The 22,272-nt window shown below is 43.5% G+C and overlaps 1 protein-coding gene across 17 annotated transcripts in view; it reads right to left on the minus strand.

The window, feature by feature from the left end:
• The window catches only part of rfx3 (regulatory factor X, 3 (influences HLA class II expression)), a 651,544-nt gene that overhangs the window by 333,183 nt on the left and 296,089 nt on the right, over positions 1–22,272 (minus strand). For all 17 annotated transcript variants that reach the window (XM_068030220.1, XM_068030223.1, XM_068030230.1 and 14 more), the window contains one exon: positions 5,761–5,840. In XM_068030220.1, the coding sequence (XP_067886321.1) occupies positions 5,761–5,840 (80 nt within the window). The remainder of the gene's footprint in view (positions 1–5,760; positions 5,841–22,272) is intronic.

Here is a 22,272-nt window from a genome sequence, read left to right on the forward strand (position 1 = left end):
AATCAAGGAGAACTGAAAGCTTTTTTATAATTTAATACACAGTCATGCCCAGTAAAGACATAAAATCCTACTTTTAAAATACAAACTTTATTCAAGGTGGACTCTTTAAAATTGACTGTCCCTTGTAAAACAAGATGGACAATGCTGAAAAAGATGCCCGCCTAAGGTCAGGTAACCTGGCCTGTGTACTCGAATACTGGCTCACTGTCTGTTAAGGACAAAAGGATACATTCCAGGCTAAGAGGTGTCAATTGCACCCATCCCAAAACCATCAAGAGACATTCCTGAATTGAATGGGTTCTTCTGAAACAAAGAAGGTGTGAAGTAGCCACATCATAACAGGAGTACACTCAGCCAGCTATTAATGGATGGTCATGGATTTCACATCCTGGTCCATTGTGTGGTCACACAAGCAGAGAAAAACCATGCGTCAGGTACCAGAAATGCTAATGATGAATTGTGACTTGAAAAAGGTACCTTCTGGAGAAAGAGGGAGAGATCACAGTGTTACAAGGTTTTTGTTTTTGTATTAAAAACTTAGAATGCTGTGTGTTTTAAAAAAACTGAAAAAGAATTGACACCTGCAAACAGCCAAAATTTTTGGATGTTTTGAAAGGAAGCTGAACTTGTATTCAAGGACAGAAAAGCAGGCAATTTGAAGGAAACCAAGAAGGGGTTTGACCTCCTCAGAGCAACTGTTTGAATGACAAGGTAGACTCTAGATCTGGACCTGTGACTTGCTCAGGAAGGTTTTGCTTTCACTTTGGACCCTTTAAAAAAACCCAGTAAGTTGGATAAAGAGCAGGCATTTGAAATTTGACTTTTTTGACCTGCCTGGAGATGAGAGGAAGACCCAGAAAAAGTGTTACTTCTCTCTGTAAAGGAATCCTGCGTCTCTTGAAAAAAAACCCCGTATTTCAAAGGTGGCAGATTCCTATTGCCTCCTGTCTTTGAAGAATCCCTGCATCAAGTGTTGCCTCCTGTGTTTTCAGAAATTCTGAAATCTAAAGAAATCTTCTACTGCTATACTGCTGCTGTAAAACCCAAGACGACTTGTTGCTACACCCCAGATGAAAGACCGATGTGAAGCCTGCTGTAGTAGAATTGCCTTGAATGCCTACCCATCGCAGACTGTTCATCAACCTCACCAGGAGAGACTGTGAGTAGTATCTGACTATTAGACTCTGGGACAGCTCACCAAACTGAAGAACTTCCAACCAGAATGTGACAAACTAAGTTATTTTATTATTCCTTCAATTCCTGTGAAGCAGCTGTAAACCAAAATCCTTTTTCTCTGGTTAACCGTTTATTTATTTGAATGTATGTGTGTGCATGAGGGCTAAGGAAATAAACAGCTTTCCTTACATAGATTTATCTCATTATTGGTTAAGACTTATTTCTAAAATAAATAGTTAATTTTGTTGTTGATTAAAGAAACCTGGTTGGTGTGCTTTATTCTGGGGGACAAATAGAGTATGTAATTGGCTCTTTTTCGGTAGGTGGGAAAATTTATTGGTATGCTGTGACCAGTGGAGAGGTGGGACTGAATTAATAGTGCACTCCTCCCGCCTCAGTCGTAACAGCAACATCACAGAAAAGCAGTCCAGCGAGAGGCTGTGGAAAGAGACCAAAACAAGGAAGGAACTCTGCTGCTAATTCTACACTTCAACTAGGTGCAACAGAGACCCGAAAGTGACTCACCACCTCCAATCTGAAATCCTAACCCCCAGAAATCTACAACACTTCAACAAGTCAAAACTACAAACAACCCAGTCCTGCATCTTTAAAAGAGACTGTTCTACTTAGAAGATTCAACAGGTTTACTGTAAACCATGAACACCGACTACTCCTTGAACCCTTGCCCTTTGTCTTCTATCTACTCTTGAGAGTGCATGTGAGGTGTTAGAATCGATCATTAAGGAGGCTATAGCTGGGCACTGAGAAAAACTCAAGGTAATCGGGAATAATCAGCATGGTTTTCTGAAAGGGAAATCATGTTCAACCAATTTATTGGAGTTCTTTGAATGAGTAACACGCACTGTGGATAAAGGGAAGCCCATTGACGTACTGTATTTGGATTTCCAGAAGGCATTTGACCAGGTGCCATATAAAAGGTTATTGCACAAAGTAGGAGCTCATGGTGTAGGAGGTAACATATTAGCATGGATAGAAGATTGGCTGGCGTGCAGAAAATAGAGAGTATGCATAAATGGGTCCTTTTCTGATTAGCAGGATGTGGCAAGTGGAGTACCGTAGGGGTCTGGGCTGGAGCCTCAACTTTTTACAATTTATATAAATGACTTAGATGAGGGGGAGCAATGGCATGGTAGCTACATTTGCAGATAACACAAAGATAGGTAGGAAAGTATTTTGTGAAGAGGACATAAGGAGGTTGCAGACCGATATAGATAGGTTGAGTGAGTAGGCAAAAATTTGGCAAATGGAGAATAATGTGGGAAAATGTGAAATTGTTCAATTTGGCAGGAAGCATAAAAAAGCAGAGTATTACTTAAACGGAGAATGACTACAGAATTCCAAGGTGCAGAGGGATCTAGGTGTTCTAGTGCATGAGTCACAAAAAGTTAGTATGCAGGTACAGCAAGTTACAAAGAAGGCTAATGGAATGCTATCCTATATTATGAGACTATAAAGTGGGAAAATGTGAAATTGTTCATTTTGGCAGGAAGAATAAAAAAGCATATTATCGAAACGGTGAGAGATTGCAGAGCTCGGAGATGCAGAGGGATCAGGGTGTTCTAGTGCATGATTCGCAAAAGGTTAGCTTGCAGGTTCGGCAAGTAATTAGGAAAGCTAATAGAATGTTATTGTTTATTGCGAGGGGAATTGAAGGATGTTATGCTTCAGTTATACAGGGCATTGGTGAGCCCACATCTCAAATACTGTGTGCAGTTTTGGTTTCCTTATTTAAGGAAGGATGTAAATATGTTGGAGGCGGTTCAGAGGAGGTTTACTAGATTGATACCGGGAATGAGCCAGTTGTCTTATGAGGAAATGTTGGACAGACTGGGCTTATTTTCACTGGAGTTTAGAAGAGTGAGGGGAGACTTGATTGAAGTTTATAAGATCCTGAACGATCTTGACAAGGTGGATGTGGAAAGGGTGTTTCCTCTTGTGCTGAATCCAGAACTAGGGGGCATGGTTTTAAAATTAGGGGTTGCCCTTTTAGGACAGAGATGAGGAGAAGTTTTTTTCTCTCAGAGGGTTGTGTGACTTTGGAACTCTCTGCCTCAGAAGGTGGTGGAGGCGGGGTTATTGAATATTTTTAAAGCGGAGGTAGATAGATTCTTGTGAGGCAAGGGAATCAAAGGTTAGCAAGGGTAGATGGGAGTGTAGAATTTGAGATACATACAGATCTGCCATGATCTTACTGAAGGGTGGAGCAGGCTTGAGGGGCCGAATGGCCTACTTCTGCTCCTAATTCATATGTTCGAACGTTCGTATGAATGCACGCATGAGTGGTGTTGTGAACATTTCAGGGCATAAATATTGTTTAATAAATAGTTAATCTTCTGTTTTAAACCTATAATATACCCTGTCACTGTCTGTTTATTTGGCAAGTAAAACACTCAGGGGCTAACTCACTTAAAAAAAAACACGTTGCCGTCAGCCGGAAAAGTGAACAGTGGGAACCACCCACACCCCTTACCACCTGACCGTAACAACATAAAGAGCAAGAGGATAACTAAAGAAAAAGTAGGGCCAACTAGGGACCATAAGGGTAAGCTAAGTGTGTGGAGAGGGCATTGGTATGGTTCTTAATGAGTACTTTGCTTTTGTTTTCACAAAAGAGAGGGATGATACAAATATTGCAATCAGGGAAGAGGAGTGTGAAATATTAGGTGACATTAACGTAGTGAGAAAGGAAGTATTAAGGGATTTAACACCTTTGAAAGCAGATAAATCCTCAAGCCCGGAAAAAAATGCACCCTAGTCTGTTAAGGGAAGCGAGAAAAAATAGCAGAGCCTGTGACCATCATTTTCCAATCCTCTCTGGCTACAGGTGTGGTGCCAGAGGACTGGAGGAGAGCTAACATTGTACCATTGTTTAAAAAGGGAGAAAGGGATAGACTGATTAATTACATGCCAGTCAGCCTAACCTCAATGGTGGAAATATAATTGGAAAAAATTCTGAGGGACAGGATAAATCTTCAATTATCAAAGATAGTCAGCACAGATTTGTTAAGGAAAGGTCGTTTCTGACTGACATAATTGAATTTATTTGAGAAGATAACAAGAAAGGTCACTTCTAGAGAAGTGCATTTGATGTAGTCCATATGGATTTTAGCAAGGCTTTTGTTGGCATGGTATACTGGTCGCGAAAGTAAAAACCCATGGGATCCAAGGCAAAGTGGTAAGTCGGATCCAAAATCAGCTCAGAGGCAGGAAGCAAAAGGTAATGCTGATGGGTGTTTTTGTGACTGGAAGGCTGTTTCCAGTGGAGTTCTGCAGGACTCAGTAATAGGTCCCTTGCTTTTTCTAGTATATTTCAAAGATTTGGACTTGAATGTAGGGGGTATGATTGAGAAGTTTGCAGACAATACAAAAATTGGCCGTGTGGGTGATAATGAAGAAGAAAGCTGTAGACTGCAGGAAGATATCAATGATTAATCAGGTGGGCAGACCAGTGGCAAGTGGAGTTCAATCTTGAGAAGTGTGAGGAAATACATTTTGGTAAGGCTAACAAGGCAAGGAAATACACAATAAATGGCCAGGTACTGAGAAGTGTAGAGAACAGAGGGACCTTGAAGTGCATGTCCACAGTTCCCTAAGGTGGCTGGACAGGTAGGTAAGGTGGTCAAGAACGCATAAAGGATACTTGCCTTTGTCAGCCGAAGCAGAGAATATAAGAGCTGGGAGGTTATGCTGGAACTGTATAAAACACCATTAGGTCACAGCTAGAATACTGTGTGAAGTTCTGGTCACTGCACCATAAGAAAGATGCGATTAGACTAGTGAGAGTACAGGGGAGATTTATCAAGATGTTGCCTGAACTGGAGAATTTTAGTTATGAGGAAAGGCTAGGGTTTTTTGTGGAACAGAGGAAGCTGAAGGGTGACCTAATTGAACTGGATAAAATTATGAGGGGTCTAAATATAGTGGATAGGAAGACCCTATTGCCCTTGGTTGAGGGGTCCATAACTTGGGGGCACAGATTTAGGGTAGGAGGTCTGGAGGGGATTGAAATGGAAAGTTTTTCACAAATTGGGTGGTGGGGATCTGGAATCACTGCCTGAAAGGGTGGTAGAAGCAGAAACCCTCATAACATTTAAAAAGTACTTGGATATGCACTTGAAGTGCTGCAACCCACAAGGCTACAGACCGAGAGCTGGAAAGTGGGATTCGGTGATTTGGCTACTTGTCAGCTGGCGCAGACACGATGGGCCAAATGGCCTCCTTCCATGCTGTAAATTTCTATGATTCTATGATATGTCAAAAGCCTCCTTTTTATGTTTTATTTTAACTTTTACTTCCTGTGTCATTCAAGGCATATTAGCTTTGAATGCTCGACCACTTCCCTTCAAAGGAATATGTCTAGTTTACAGCGAACTAGCTCTTCCCTGAATGCCCTGCATTGCTCCAGTACTGTATACCCTGCAATCTACTTTTCCAATATACCTGTGCTAGCTACCCACTAATGATTCTGATGAAATTGGTCTTAAGTGGCTTTGCAAAATAAGCAAATTGGCAGCCTCATCTGATTGATATTCTCACTGACTTCAGTATCAGAAGGTGACTCACATAGTTCCATTGGTGTAAACAGCATCACTCCCTTCCACATACTGCACTTGTGTTGGGTAGACATGCTGCACCTGTTGTACCTGAAAAATAAACAAACAACACTTAATTTTCGTTATAACGGCAATATTTTAAACATTTTATGTATGCTCAGCAGTCCTTCTCAATATGGTAACTAACTTACTGTAACATTTCACAGTTTTCTATCACGTTGCGTTCTTTACACTTTTTGCTGTTATGTTTGAACTTTCCCATTCATTTCAGTGCAGCACTAATTCAGAAGCGAGGTGAAACTGGCAGTACAGCAATGTTTACACTATAAAATGCCACAGTTAGGCCACAGCTGGAACACTGTGTACAGTTCTGGTCACCACACTATAGGAAGGATGTGATTGCACTGGAGAGGGTGTAGAGGAGATTCACCAGGATGTTGCCTGGGTTGGAGCACTTCAGCTATGAAGAGAGACTGGATAGCTCAGGGTTGTTTTCCTTAGAGCAGAGAAGGCTGAGGGCAGACCTGATTCAGGTATACAAAATTATGAGGCACATAGATAGGGTAGATAGGAAGAAACTTTTTCCCTTAGTGGAGGTGTCAATAACCAGGGGGCATAGAAGATTTAAGGCAAGGGGCAGGAGGTTTAGAGGGGATTTGAGGAAAAAATTTTTCACCCAGAGGGTGGCTGGAATCTGGAACACACTGCCCGAAGGGGTGGTAGTGGCAGGAACCCTCACAACGTTTAAGAAGTATTTAGATGAACACTTGAAACACCATAGCATACAAGGCTACGGGCCAAGTGCTGGAAAATGGGATTAGAATAGATAGGTGCTTGATGGCCGGCACAGACACGATGGGCCGAAGGGCCTGTTTCTGTGCTGTATAACTCTATGACATAACATGGTTGTCCACGCCCCAAGTCCCAGGTCTGTCCACAATTTTGAATTTGCTTTTGAATTTTCCCATTTCTTCCCACTCCCTGCTGGTGTCACAAAATGACCTGTTTACATTTGGCATATGGGACCTCCAGTGTCTTCTTTCTGTTTGTAGATTTTGGGTTGTGTCTACCCAATGCCCTGTGGATTTTCTTTCCCCGTCCCTTGCATTACGACCTGCTTTCATTTTGAAGGTCAGTGACTCTCCACCCGCCCATTTCAATCTACCTACCCCCGAACTGGTTTTCTATCCTCATGAGTATATGTGGTCAAGCATCAAGTCTAACAACTTTGTCCTTCATCACTACAGACATCATGGACCCCCAGTAAGGACACCATGCCTCTCACAGATGATAATGGGTCCAGGAAAGATAGACAATGCAAAATAAGCACTGAATACTAAAAATTTAAAAGACTATTCCAAAGCACTGCCGGGAAATATGCTTCTGGTTTTGTTGAAAGCTTGAAGCTTGGGTTGGAAAAGTACTGGGGGCAGGGAAGGAAGAGAAGGAAGGGGAGGGGGGGCAGGGAAGGAAGAGAAGGAAGGGAGGGGGCGGGTATGGATAATAAAGGAGACAACAACAGAAAGAGGGTGTAGCAAGGTGGGGTGGGGGGGTGGGGAAGGACACTGAAAAAAGGGGAGGACATAAGGCTAAAAATGAGAAACAAAGGTCAGTGATGAGAAGAGTACAGATGATTGGAGCCGGGGGAGTAGAATTATAAGGCAGAGGGCTTAGGAGGCCAATTGGCTAGAAGTGAGGGTGTGGGGTAACCAATGTATAAAAGTGACAATGGTTGAAGGGGAGAGAATGATCAGGAGAGGCAATGAAACTAAGGCCAGGATTTCACGTTGGGCTGACGGAGCAGGCCACCGACTACAAAGTCGGTGGCAAACACGCTTCCGCCTTGCCTGGGGATCCAACCCGCATTTTACAGGACCCCAGGATTTAATTGTTCGGAGCTGGGAACAATCTAACCCGCTTGAGGGAGGAAGTCCCGCCTCATTGAGCTGCTGGCCAATTAGCGGGCCGGCAGCTCTTAGTCCATCAGCGCCATCGGGAGCGGTGGCCACTGCTGGGACTGCAGCCCAGCTGACTGCAGAGGAATGCATGGAGCCAGGAGTTGAGGTAGGTTTTGGATGCCTTGCTGGGAGTAATCGATCAGGCCCTGGCGAGGCAAGGGTAGTTGCTTGGGGGGAAGGGGGGGCATGTTGGGTCTTGGGGGTGGTTGGGGTACAAAGAACAAAGAACAGTACAGCACAGGAACAGGCCATTCGGCCCTCCAAAGCCTGCGCCGATCTTGATGCCTGCCTAAACTAAAACCTTCTGCACTTCCGGGGACCGTATCCCTCTATTCTCATCCTATTCATGTATTTGTCATGATGCCTCTTAAACGTCGCTATTGTACCTGCTTCCACCACCTCCCCCGGCAGCAAGTTCCAGGCACTCACCACCCTCTGCGTAAAGAACTTGCCTCGCACATCCCCTCTAAACTTTGCCCCTCTCACCTTAAACCTATGTCCCCTAGTAACTGACTCTTCCACCCTGGGAAAAAGCTTCTGACTATCCACTCTGTCCATGCCGCTCATAACTTTGTAAACCTCTATCATGTCGCCCCTCCACCTCCATCGTTCCAGTGAAAACAATCTGAGTTTATCCAACCTCTCCTCATAGCTAATGCCCTCCAGACCAGGCACCATCCTGGTAAACCTCTTCTGTACCCTCTCCAAAGCCTCCACGTCCTTCTGGTAGTGTGGCGACCAGAATTGCACGCAATATTCTAAGTGTGGCCTAACTAAAGTTCTGTACAGCTGCAGCAAGACTTGCCAATTTTTATACTCTATGCCCCGATCGATGAAGGCAAGCATGCCGTATGCCTTCTTGACTACCTTATCCACCTGCGTTGCTACTTTCAGTGACCTGTGGACCTGTACGCCCAGATCTCTCTGCCTGTCAATACTCCTAAGGGTTCTGCCATTTACTGTATACTTCCCACCTGCATTAGACCTTCCAAAATGCATTACCTCACATTTGTCCGGATTAAACTCCATCTGCCATTTCTCCGCCCAATTCTCCAACCGATCTATATCCTGCTGTATCCTCTGACAATCCTCAACACTATCCGCAACTCCACCAACCTTTGTGTCGTCCGCAAACTTACTAATCAGACCAGGTACATTTTCCTCCAAATCATTTATATATGCTACAAAGAGCAAAGGTCCCAGCACTGATCCTTGCGGAACACCACTAGTCACATCCCTCCATTCAGAAAAACACCCTTCCACTGCTACCCTCTGTCTTCCATGACTGAGCCAGTTCTGTATCCATCTTGCCAGCTCACCTCTGATCCCGTGTGACTTCACCTTTTGTCCCAGTCTGCCATGAGGGACCTTGTCAAAGGCTTTACTGAAGTCAATATAGAGAACATCAACTGCCCTTCATCAATCGTCTTTGTCACTTCCTCAAAAGACTCAATCAAATTAGTGAGACATGACCTCCCCTTCACAAAACCATGCTGCCTCTCGCTAATAAGTTCGTTTGTTTCCAAATGGGAGTAATTTCCAGGATTATCCTTGCTACCCTTCTTAAACAAAGGAACAACACTGGCTATTCTCCAGTCCTCTGTGATCTTACCTGTAGCCAATGAGGATGCAAAGATTTCTGTCAAGGCCCCAGCAATTTCTTCCCTTGCCTCCTTCAGTATTCTGGGGTAGATCCCATCAGGCCCTGGGGACTTATCTACCTTAATGCTTTGCAAGACACCCAACACCTCCTCCTTTTTGATAATGAGATGACTGAGACTATCTGCACTCCCTTCCCTAGGCTCATCATCCACCAAGTCCTTCTCTTTGGTAAATACTGATGCGCCCGATAAGCAGGCACCCCCTCACCCCCACCAAAACAATCGAAGCCGCCTGCTTTTCCCAGGAGGCATTTTCCAGCTCCGGGACAGCCGCTTGCCACACGTAACATCCGCATGGAGGCAGGCGAAGGCCCTCAAGTGGCCGTTAAATGGCCACTTAAGGGCCTTAATTGGCCTGGGGCGGGAGGGCCATTTTTCAACCCCTGCCCTACCTAAAGGGGGGGGGGGCCGGAGGTGGAAGCAGGTCAGGAAAGCCTCCCGGAGCCTCCCACTCCTTTTTACGGCACCACCGCCACGATCCGGACCATTGGTGTAGTGCAAAATTCCGGCCTCGGTCTTCTTGTGCTAGTAGCCAGCCTCCAACATAGTTTTCTTACTAAAATATCTGATTTCAAGTATTTGCTTGTTTAGCCTAATTCTTTTCCAGCTCTTATTAAAAAAGAACTGCCATTCCTGGGACCCGCGGTTTAGAATCTGCTACAAGTACTAGTAGCTATGCGTCCTGCTTTTGCTCAGATGCAATTTAGTCCCATTACCAGTGATTGTACTTCAGTACAGTTCTTTTTTTTGGGGTCCTAATCTCAGTATTTGTGTTTCCTTTAGACCCATTCCTGCTCTGGTACATAAGAACATACAAATTCAGAGCAGGAATAGACCACTTGGTCCCAGGAGCCTGCTCCGCCATTTAATAAGATCATGGCTGTTCTGATTGTAACCTCGACTACACATTCCCACCTACCCCCGATAACCTTGCACCCCCTTGCTTATCAAGAATCTATCTACCTCTGCCTTAAAAAATATTTAAAGACTCTGCTTCCACCACCTTTTGAAGAAGAGAGTTCCAAAGACTCACAAACCTCTGAGGGAAAAAAATTCTCCTCATCTCTGTCTTAAATGGATGAGCACTTATTTTTAAAGTGAACCCAAGTTCTAGATTCTCCCACAAGGAGAAACATCCTTTCCACATCCAGCCTGTCAAGACCCCTCAGGATCTTTATGTTTCAATCAAGTCGCCTCTTACCATTCTAAACTCCAGCGGATACAAGCCTAACCTGTCCTGACTTTCCTCATAAGACAACCCGCCCATTCCAGCTATTTGTATAGTGAACCTTCTCTGAACTGCTTCCAACACATTTACATCCTTCCTTAAATAAGGATACTAATACTGTACACAGTACTCCAGATGGGGTCTCACCAATGCCCTGTATAACTAAAGCATAAACCTCCCTACTTTTGTATTCAATTCCCCTCGCAACTAACAATAACATTCTATTAGCTTTCCTAATTACTTGCCGAATCTGCATGCTAACCTTTTGCGATTCATGCACTAGAACACCCAGATCCCTCTGCATCTCAGAGCTCTACAATCTCTTGCCATTTAGATAATATGCTTCTTTTTTATTCTACTGCCAAAATGAACAATTTCACATTTTCCCACATTATACTCCATTTACCAGATCTTTGCCCACTCACTTAACCTATCTATATCCATTTGTAGCCTCCTTATGTCCTCTTCACAACTTACTTTCCTATCTATCTTTGTGTCATCAGCAAATTTAGCAACCATACCTTCGGAATCTTCATCCAGGTCATTGATATAAATTGTAAAAAGATGAGGCCCCAGTACTGATCTCTGTGGCTCACCACTCGTTACATCCTGCCAACCAGAAAATGACCCATTTATGCCTACTCTGTTTCCTGTTAGCTAGCTGATCTTCCACACATGCCGATATGTTACCCCCTGCACCATAAGCTTTTATTTTCCGTAATAACCTTTGATGTGGCACCTTATCAAATGCCTTCTGGAAATCTAAGTACAGTACATCCATTGGTTCCTTTATCCACAGCACATGTTGCTTCTTTGAAGACCTCCAATAAGTTGGTTAAACGAAACCTAGGAACCATAGAAAACTTACAGCAGAGGAGGCCATTTAGCCCATCGTGTCTATGCCAGCCAAAAAAAAAGCCACCCAATCTAATCCCACTTTCCAGCACCTGGTCCATAGCCTTGCTGGTTACAGCACTTCAGGTGCGTGTCCAGGTACCTTTTAAAAGAGTTGAAGGTTTCTGCCTCCGCCACCATTCCTGGCAGTGAATTCCAGACACCCACCACGTTCTGGGTGAAAAAGTTTTTCCTCATGTCCCCTCTAATCCTTCTACCAATCACCTTAAAGCTGTGCCCCCTTGTAATTGATCACTCTGATAGGGGAAACAGGTCCTTCCTGTCTACTCTAGGCCTCTCAATTAAGTCACCCCTCAGCCTCCTCTGTTCTAAGGAAAACAACCCTAACCGATCCAATCTTTCTTCATAGCTGCAACTTACAAGCCCTGGCTTGTAAATCACCTCTGTACTCTTTCCACAGCAATTATGTCCTTCCTCTAATATGGTGACCAGAAGTGCACGCAATACTCCAGCTGTGGCCTAACCAGTGTTTTACACAGTTCCAGCATTATATCCCTGCTTTGGTATTCTATACCTCGGCCAATAAAGGGAAGCATTCCATACGCCTTCTTCACCACTCTATCTACCTGTCCCGCCATCTTCAGGGGCCTGTGGATAGGCACTCCAAGGTCTCTCACCTCTTCTACCCCTCTCAATATTCTCCCATTTAATGTGTATTCCCTCGCTTTGCTTTCCTTCCCCAAATGCATTACCTCATACTTCTCTGGATTGAATTCCATTTGCCACTTTTCCACTCACTCAACCAAACCATTGATATCATTCTGGAATCTACAGCTATCATCTTCACTATCAACTACATAGCCAATTTTTGTGTCATCAGCAAATTTCCCAATCATGCCTCCCACATTTAAGTCCAAATCATTAATATATACCACAAACAGTAACGGACCCAACACTGAGCCCTGTGGAACGCCACCGGAAACCGCTTTCCATGTTGACGCTGCCTGATTACCTTGAAATTTCCTAAGTTCCCTGCTATGGTGTCTTTAATAATAGCTTCTAACATTTTTCCCTATGACAGATGTTAAGCCAACTGGCCTGTAGTTTCCTGCTTTCTGTCTACCTCCCTTTTTGAAAAAAGGAGTTACATTCGCTATTTTCCAATCTAATGGAACCTTCCCCGAATCTAGGCAATTTTGGAAAGTTGAAACCAATGCATCAACTATCTCACTAGCCACTTCTTTTAGGACCCTAGGATGAAGTCCATCAGGACCCGGGAACTTGTCAGCCCACAGCTCTGACAAGTTGTTCAGTACCACTTCCCTGGTGATTCTAATTTTCTTGAGTTCCTCCCGCCCTTCCATTTCCTGATTTACCGCTATTTCTGGGATGTTACTTGTATCCTCTATAGTGAAAACCAACGCAAAATACCTGTTCAATTCATCTGCCATCTGCTTATTTTCCCTTATTAATTCCCCAGAGTCATTTTCTATAAGACCAACGCTCACTTTGTTAACTTTTCTTTTTTAAATATCTACAGAAACTCTTAAGATCTGTTTTTATATTTCCAGCTAGCTTTCTCTCGTACTCTAACTTTTCCCTCCTTATCAATCTTTTAGTCATTCCTTGCTACTTTTTCCTATTCTATCCAATCTTCCTACCTGCCATCCACCTTTGCGTAATTATATGCTTTTTCTTTAAGTTTGATACTATCTTTAACCATTTTAGTAAACCACTGATGATGGATCCTCCCCATGGAATTTTTCTTTTTCTTTGGAATGTATCGATTCTGTGTATTCTGAAATATACCCTTAAATGTTTGCCACTGCATCTCTATTGACCTATTCCTTAATCTAATTTGTCAGCTCACTTTAGCTAGCTCTGCTTTCATGCCCTCGTAATTGCCCTTGTTTAAGTTTAAAATACTAGTATTGGATGCACTCTTCTCTCCCGCACACTGAAAGTAAAATTCAATCATATTAAGACTTTTTTTTTTAAACACCCACTCCTGGTATTTCTGGGGGTTTTTTTGTTTTGAAATCCCATGTTAAAAAATCTGAAAAGTCTGTGATAGATTAAAAGCCTTGGACTGAATTTTACCAGTCCTCCGATGTCGGGGGTCATTGCGGGGTGGGGGGGGGGGGGCAGGGGGTGGGGGCCCAGAAAATTCTTGTGGGAGACGCCCGCCTCAACCCCCGATACTGAGAAGGCCCCGCCGCATTTTACATGTGGCGGCAGAGCATTCACTTACATAATCAAGTTAATGCAAATAAACGTACATGAGCTTACCTGTACCGGGCAGCTGTCCCACACCGATATTCCGATCGATAGCCAGAAGTCCTGCACCTTCGGATCCCCATTTGGGGATTTGAGGTGAGACACTAGTTGGCAGGGAGGAGGAGTGTAATTTTTAGTTCGGGAAATAAATGTATTTTATTTTATTTAGAGATACAGCATTGAAACAGGCCCTTTCGGCCCACCGAGTCTGGGCCAACCAACAACCACCCATTTATACTAACCCTACAGTGATCCCATATTCCCTACCACCTACCTACACTAGGGGCAATTTACAACGGCCAGTTTACCTATCAACCTGCAAGTCTTTGGCTGTAGGAGGAAACCGGAACACCCGGCGAAAACCCACGCGGTCACAGGGAGAACTTGCAAACTCCGTACAGGCAGTACCCAGAATTGAACCCGGGTCCCTGCAGCTGTGAGGCTGCGGTGCAAACCACTGCGCCACCCCAACGCCCCACTGTTTGATGATTGGGGGGTGGAAGAGGATCTTTGATGTGAACTTTACGGTTTTTATTTAAATTAAAGGTAATGTTCCCTTTAAACATTCAAATGATCTCTCAGGGCTTGAAGGCCTTTAAAAATGGCACCAGCGCCTATGCGGTGGTGGCGGATGCCCTTTCCGGGGACGGAGTGGCCACCTCTTCTACGTCATTGGGGGCGACCACCCGCCCCCTCCATTTCAATGAACCCCCGCGCATAATACAGCGGCAACTTAGCAAAGGCCAATCCGCGTGGGCGGACTGCCAACTTTACAGCGCGCTGCCGCGATTTACGGCGTGCTCATAAAATTCAGGCCCTTATATCTGTACATGTATGCTGTCTACAAATTTACTTCCCATTGATATATTTTTATCATACTTTTGTTTCAATGTTTCTGATATTAAATCCCTATGTCTCATACTTATATCTATATTAAAATAGGAATCTGCCTATGTAAACATGCTATGATGTAAATACACTCTCCTGCCGGTTGTGCATCTCTCTTTTACCCCGAGGCAGCTCGCGGTTGAAGAGGAATGGAAGAATGGCCACTGCAACACCAGCAGCAGTCCGCAGCTAAGTATTTAAAGGGAGCGGTCAGGAAGGGTGGAGGTCAGGTTAGGAGGGTAGGCGATCAGGGCCCGGGGGTCGGGGGGCGGGGTTGGGGGGAGGTGGGGGTAGAGATCAATGGCAACTGTGGAGAGCAGAGGTCTTGGATCAGGACAGGGAAAATGGTGGCCTTCAACCTTACCTCGTGAGATTGGAAGCAGCCCTCCTGCTCCTGCCTGCTCCACAGTCAGGTAAATATATTTAAAGATCTTACCTTTAAGAACGACCTGTTAGTCTGCGGGTGGATCTGAATTTCCTGATTGCAGCTTGTACCCTCAGGCAAGCTGATATTACAGAGAAAGCTTCAAACAGGCATTAAGCCCCTTATTTGCATATGTTTGAGGCATGTACCCTGGACACCTATTTTTGGCCTATGCCAGTGTGGTGGGCAGCATACCTCCGACTTGTAATGAACCGACGCTTCCTGCCTACTATATTGGAGGCCATGCATGGCCAAATTTCTTGACACTCAGTATGTAATGTCATGGGAAATCCACTTTCCTACATGCTCTCCTCAGTATTCTTTTCATGTTAAGTGCCCTAACTCTGTCTTTCCTGCAGACATCTTGTCCACCAATCTCTTCACTGCTGGCCACTCCCAAATTCTCTCAAGCACCTGATGTTTCTCAGCTTTCTTTTCTTTCCAAACTTTTCATCACTCTCTGCTACCCAATTTTTATTACTTGCGTGCCACCACCAAGTTCTTTCCCCCTTCACAATTACATTCCAAATAGCAAAGAAATTGATGTTAAAATACCCTATAAATTTTTATTTTTTTGTGTGAAATAATTTACCATGGTATTGCACAGGGCAGGTCAGAGAATGTGGTCTCCTTCTTTCCTAACTCTGCTGTTTTCATGTTGCTATTTTTCTCTCCCTGTTTCTCCTCTTCTGCTTCTTTTTCGCTCTTTCTCTTCTCATCTGCTTCTCTTCCCTTAACTCTTTTTTTTCCTGCTTTGTTCACTTCTACTGCTTTCTGTTTTTATATTTACTCTTTTAGGTGGCAGCTTGCAAGTAGAATTGCATGCTGTGATGCAACAGGGAAAGGACCAATAGATTCAGGTTGCACTTGGAGTGGAGTTGTGGGAAAATTGTGTCTTGCAGCAGCTATTTTTTCCATCATCTCTCCCAATCACTCGTGATTCTCCCTACCTCCTTGCTCCCATCAAGTCTCATACCCCTGAAACCTTCCTGCTCACCCACTGTATCCTTTGCTCCTCTGTACTCCACTGTCACGCATCCTATCCTTAACCCCACCCCCACACTGCTCCCCAAAGGATCCCACAACCCCAACTGGTTTATCTTTCATTTTTTTTTCTTACCTGTTTCCTTCAGAGTCTTTCCAATTTTTTTTTTAAAGATATCAAATTATAAACAAGTAACAACACTGGGGTAATTTTAACTCACAGGATGCGTGGGGGCGGGGTGGGTTAAATTCTTAAAAGCCTGAAACACAACCACAACCAGCAGCAAACATGCCTATTCCCGGTTGAACTGGGGTGAGACTAAGTAACCAGTTCAAGAGGCAAGTCAGTAATTTAAATGTCTTAATGAGACTGTGTGCCACAGATTTTAGCAGCCTTTTAGATTTTATGACCACGGTAAGGTTTCCCAGAGTTTGGGAAACATGGCAGCTGAAGGGAAGCAAGAACTCTCAGATTAAGCAGATTAGTGCTTTTTATAGCACTGCTTGTGGCCAAGGAAGAGCAAGAGTTCTTCTTCCCGGTCCCTCAAGCTAACCTGCCCCAACTTCCCTTCCCCACAATCCACCGACTCCCCTCCCCAATGATTTTCAGGCTGACATGCAACCTGCCCATCCCTCCCTCTTTCCTGTCTTCTACTCCTGTCTTCCCTACCCATCAGCCAGCCAGCCTCACAATTTAGCTGGGAAACAGAGAAAAAAATTCAAATGAGGTCCTCCCGTTAAACTCAGCCGGACTTTTGCGTTCCTCACATTTCCTCAAACCACAAACCCACATAAATCCAGGCCACTGTCTGTGTATCTCCTCCCTCTTTCTCACAATTAGACTCACTGGTGTAATCAATTAGCACTGACGTTTACAAAACATTAACAAAACACAAATGAGATAATTTGTTGGCTTCAAGATTCAACTTTATTTTGAAACTTGAACCAACATTATTTATCCTCTCCCTCATTCTAGGCTCTTTCTTTCACCATGCTGAGTGCTTCTGTTATGATGGTGCTTCTATAATTTTTTTTTTGAGGACTCATATATTTTAGAATTATGGACATTGTTTTATTTGGGAAACTGAAAAGGATTTCAGGGATTTTTTTTCACGGGGGTCATTTAAACTCTTACTGGAAGTCACCAGTCTTCAGATAAATACCCAGCAGGGGCTTTGTGACTTGGGGGAGATGTTTACAGAGAAGTGACAGGTCAAGATTTATAAGGGTCAGGAGGCTTGACTCTTGAGATATTGCTTTTGGTTATGTTTTGGACAGTGGGTTGGAATGTGAACTGTTTTAAAAGGAGTTGGAGAAAACCAGCCAAGAGAGCAGTCACCATCAGCACCCTCTTCCATCTCTTTGAGAACTTCCTGAAAATCAAGTTCAGGAAATAGAGAAACTGATGCTGCAATCCTCCTAAAAAGCCTGCCAGAAACCTCTGATGCCACATTTCTTCTGGAAAGCCTGTAAAACTGATCCTCAACATTGCCAGAAAAGAACTGTTCTAGGAAGATCCCAGTGACAGTCATCTACGCATATTTGGAACGCCAAAACCAAAAAGGGACAACTGAGATCTTTCCATATCTTCTCTTTTTTCTTCAAGAATTAGCAAGTATTTGGCCAAAGTATTCTTTTTTGTGTTTTTTTTGTAACAGAGCTCTAAAAAAATATCTTTTTCAGTTACCCCGGGGGTGTGTGTGTGTGTGTGAGGGGCTAAGGTAAAAAAGGAACTTTCATATTTCAATCTGTGTGTTAATGCTTTGCTTTGTTACTGGTTAAGTTTTGTTTTATAATAAACTGATAATTTTGTTGTTTATTACAAGAAACCTGATTGGTGTATTTTATTCTGGGTTAAAAATAGTTTATGATTGACTGTAGCGGTAACTGGGTAAACATTTAAATATATGTTGTGACCTGTGGAGGAGTGGAACTAGAAAAAACAGTGCACTTCTCCCTTCCCAGTTGTAACACTTCTCTGACCCCAGTCTCTCTTTCTCAGCTTAATATATGTTCTGTAAATATTCAAAGTATAAGTAATCGCCACAGTCCCGCCTACCCCGATAACCTTTCACGCCCTCGCTTATCAAGAATCTGTCTACCTCTGCCTTAAAAATATTCAAAGACTCTGCTTCCACCACCTTTTGAGGAAGAGAGTTCCAAAGACTCACGACCCTCCGCAAGAAAACATTTCTCCTCATCTCTGTCTTAAATGGGTGATCCCTTATTTTTAAACAATGACCCCTAGTTCTGGATCCTCCCACAAGAGGAAACATCATTTCCACATCCACCCTGTCAAGACCCCTTAGGATCTTATATGCTTCAATTAAGTCACCTCTTACTCTTCTAAACTCCAGCAGATGCAAGCCTAGCCCATTCAACCTTTCCTCATAAGACAACCTGCCCATTCCAGGTATTAGTTTAGTAAACCTTCTCTGAACTGCTTCCAACACATTTATATCCTTCCTTAAATAAGGAGAGCAATACTGTACATAGTAGTCTCACCAATGCCCTGTATAACTGTAGCATAATCTCCCTACATTTGTATTCAATTCCCCTCGCAATAAACGATCACATTCTATTAGCATTCTATTTGTCTCCTTGTTTTTCAAAATTATTTTGAAATTGAAAATTATTTGAGAGTGAACAGAGATATATCTGGAAGCTAAGGAAAAATATTTCATGAATGCAGCTAAATGAATGATACTGATGCATGCTTGGAAATTGGTACATTGTATTGCTCAGACTGTAAATTCAGTTCACCAATGCAGAAGCACTGGGCAAAAATATAAAGCTCAAGCTAAGATCTTCAAGCAAACACTTTAATGAAGGCTTCAAAATACACAAAAACAATACAACAGATAAATGTAATCATATTTTATGACATAGCAGTGAAGAAACACGTAAGGTTAAAAAATTATTTTGTTTTATTATGCCTCCATTAGAATGCTAGCTGTGCAGACAGGAAGTGAGCACAGACTTAAGATTTTTAATTAGATGCTAATTAATTTACAGCAACACTGCACATGATAGTCAAGACTAATTGTAGTGTTCAGCTGAAGTGAGGTTAAAGTTCTGCAGTTAATTGGACCAGAGAACTCTCATATAAATAAATCCCCATTTTAAAATTCAAGCATTCAATCCTTTTTTTTAATAGTACTTTGATAGAAAATCAGAGTATTCAGCCAGACAGCTGCAACCAGTGACATCAGTACAATAAACCCAATCAGAGTTTAAATAGGGACAAAAAGGTGAGAAGTAGGGACAAAGAGGTAAGCAAGGTAGGGCTCAGAAGACAGAGGGAGGAGGGAAAAAGGAGTGAGAGGAGGGAATGAGACTTTCACGATCTGATAGCTGCCATTAGACCAGTCAGCCGACTGATCACTGCACACACAGATCAAAAATACAGTAAAATGAATGGAAGGAGTTGAGCTGCATGAGGCTGCTGTTTCTCAGGACAGCAGCAAATGCCAGACAGCAGATCTTTCCCCTTTGAGCATCTTTTCCCTTTGAGCACCAAATAAGTGGCACGTGAGCGTTAACGCTAGGCTGTCCAAGCAACAGCTTCAAAAATATAGTCAGCAGGGGCTTTCTCCCAGAAGCAAGCTGCACTGAAAGGAGGGCTGCCTGAGTTGTGTGACTCTTGTAGCACGAGCTGTGAACCATTGCTCATCACACTGTCTCTGAAGTAGCACCTAAGAAAAGCATTAAAGAAGGCAGGAATATTTAGAAACACTGGGGAAGCAGAAAATGTGGGGAGACAGTTGGATGACATATTTACTTTTGACATCCTTACTCTAAAGGAGAACGTGCATGCATTTTGCTATTCATAAAGGTTACAGTGATACAGGAAGGGGAACATTTATTCCACGCTCACTTATTCAATCAGATTAGATTTGTATAGTCATGTAAGGTCAATTAGGATGAGATGTTCTAGGCTGAATACTGGATCGAGGGAGTTGTAATTTATGCAAGAGTGGGTTTAACAGGTGCCCATGCACCTGCTTCCCTTGTACTTCTAGGTAATAAAAGTTTCAGGGCTTGGAGGTGCTGTAATAAGTCTTGGCAAGTTGCTGCAATGCATCCTGTGGGTAACACACACGGCAGCCACAGTACGCTGGTGGCAGATAGGATGGATGTTTAGGCTAGTATATGAGGTGATGTCAAGTGGACCGCATTGTCCTGAATGTTGTCAAGATTCTTAAGTCTTCTTGCAGCTGCATCCATTCAGGAAAATGGAACATATCCCGTCATACTCCTGATTTGCATAGTGTAGGTGATGGAGAGTCAGGTGAGCCATTCACTGCAGATACTCAGCTTTTGACCCACTCCTAGTAGCCATGGCATATATATGGCTAGTTCAGTTGAGTTTCTGGTCAATGGTGAGTCCCCCTCCCCCCTCAGGATACTATAATGGGGAACTTGGCGATAGTAATGCCACTGAATGTCACAGCGAAGTGGTTAGGTTATCTCTTGGAGACAGTCATTACCTGATTGTTTTGTGGTGCAAATGTGACTTATCAGCCAAAGACATGATGTTGTTCAGGTCTTGCTACATGCAAGCATGGACTGCTTCATTATCTAAGAACTGCGAGTTGATGTCCTGGTGCTGAGATGACTGGCAACAACCACAACCATCTTCTCTTGTGTCAGATGATTCTAGCCATTTGAGAGCTCTCCCCCGATTCCCATTTACAAGGGCTCCTTGGCTCCTCACCTCATTTTGGGAAATTAGCACGTGTCCATGTTTGCACAAGGCCATAATGATATTTGGAACCAAGTGGTCCAGGATGAACCTAAACTGATTAGTTAGCAGGCTGTTGGTGAATAACTGCTGCTTGATAGCACCATTGATGCCGCTTTCCATCACTGTTCTGATGATTAGAAGGCCTACAAAGCAATTAGACTACCTCCCAAGTGTTACAAAGTGATTCACACACTTCATCAAGTTTCAAAACCCAAGAATCAGATTAACTCGATATAGATCTTGGACAGCATGAATAGTACAAAGCACACACTCAAATGTAGGAGACTCATCAGCTCACCAGTTGAGGTTGTTCCTAATGCTGAGTTTGCCGAACCAATGATTTCTCAGCACATTTATAACTTTTCTTGAAACACATCTATTTGTACAATTTCTTTGTCTGCAACTATCAGGCATCCTGCCTTCGCAGATGCAACATGACTGATTTTGGCACAAAACTGTAGGAGATGAGAGGCTCCAAAGCTTTCCCGTACTAGGCAGAAATTTTCATGCACAGGCCTTCTTTTGTTTTTATCTTTTACTTCTTCATGCGATGTGGACATTGCTGGCAACTAGCATTTTCTGCCCATCTATAATTACCTTTGAGAAAGTGGTCATGATTCACCTTTTTGAATTGCTGAAGTCTCACAGTACCATTAGGGAGTTTCAGGATTTTGACCCAGCCAAGATGAAGGATCAGTGATATATTTCCAATTCAGATGTGTGACTTGGAGGGGAACTTGGAGATGGCGGTGTTCCCATGCACTTGCTGTCCTTGTCCTTCTAAGTGGTAGAGGTCATGAGTTTGGAAGGCACGTAGGAAGAGGGCTTGCCGAGTTTCTGCAGTTCATCTTGTAGACAATACACGCTGCAGTCACAGTGCACTGGTGGTGGAGGGAATGAATGTTTAATGTGATGGATAGGGTGCTGATCAACTGGGCTACTTTGTCCTGGATGGTGTCAAGCTTCTTGAGTGTAGTTGGAGCTGCATGCATCCAGATAAGTGGAGAGTATTACATCACACTCCTGACTTGGGCCTCGTAGGTGGTGGAAAGGTTTTGGGGAGTCAAGAGGTGAGTCATTTGCTGTAGAATACCCAGCCTCTGACCTGCTCTCATAGCCATAATATTTAGGTAGCTCACCCAGTTAAGATTCTGGTGAATGGTAATACCCATAATGTTGATGGTGGCGTATTCGGAGATGGTAATGCTGTTGAATGTCAAGAGGAAGTGGTTAGACCCTCTTTTGTTGGAGATTGTTATTGCCTGGCACTTGGCAAGGCGCAAATGTTACTTGCCATTTATTAGCTCAAGCCTGAATGTTGTCCAGGTCTTGCTGCATGCAGAAATGGACTACTTCATTGGTTGAGGAATTGCAAATGGAACTGAACACTGTGAAATCACAGCAAACATCATCATTTCTGACCTTATGTTGGAGGGAAGGTCACTGATGAAGCAATGGAATGTGGTAGGGCCGAGAACACTGTCATGAGGAACTCCTGTA

Source organism: Heterodontus francisci, chromosome 4 (genome assembly GCF_036365525.1).
Source record: "Heterodontus francisci isolate sHetFra1 chromosome 4, sHetFra1.hap1, whole genome shotgun sequence".
NCBI lineage: Eukaryota > Metazoa > Chordata > Chondrichthyes > Heterodontiformes > Heterodontidae > Heterodontus > Heterodontus francisci.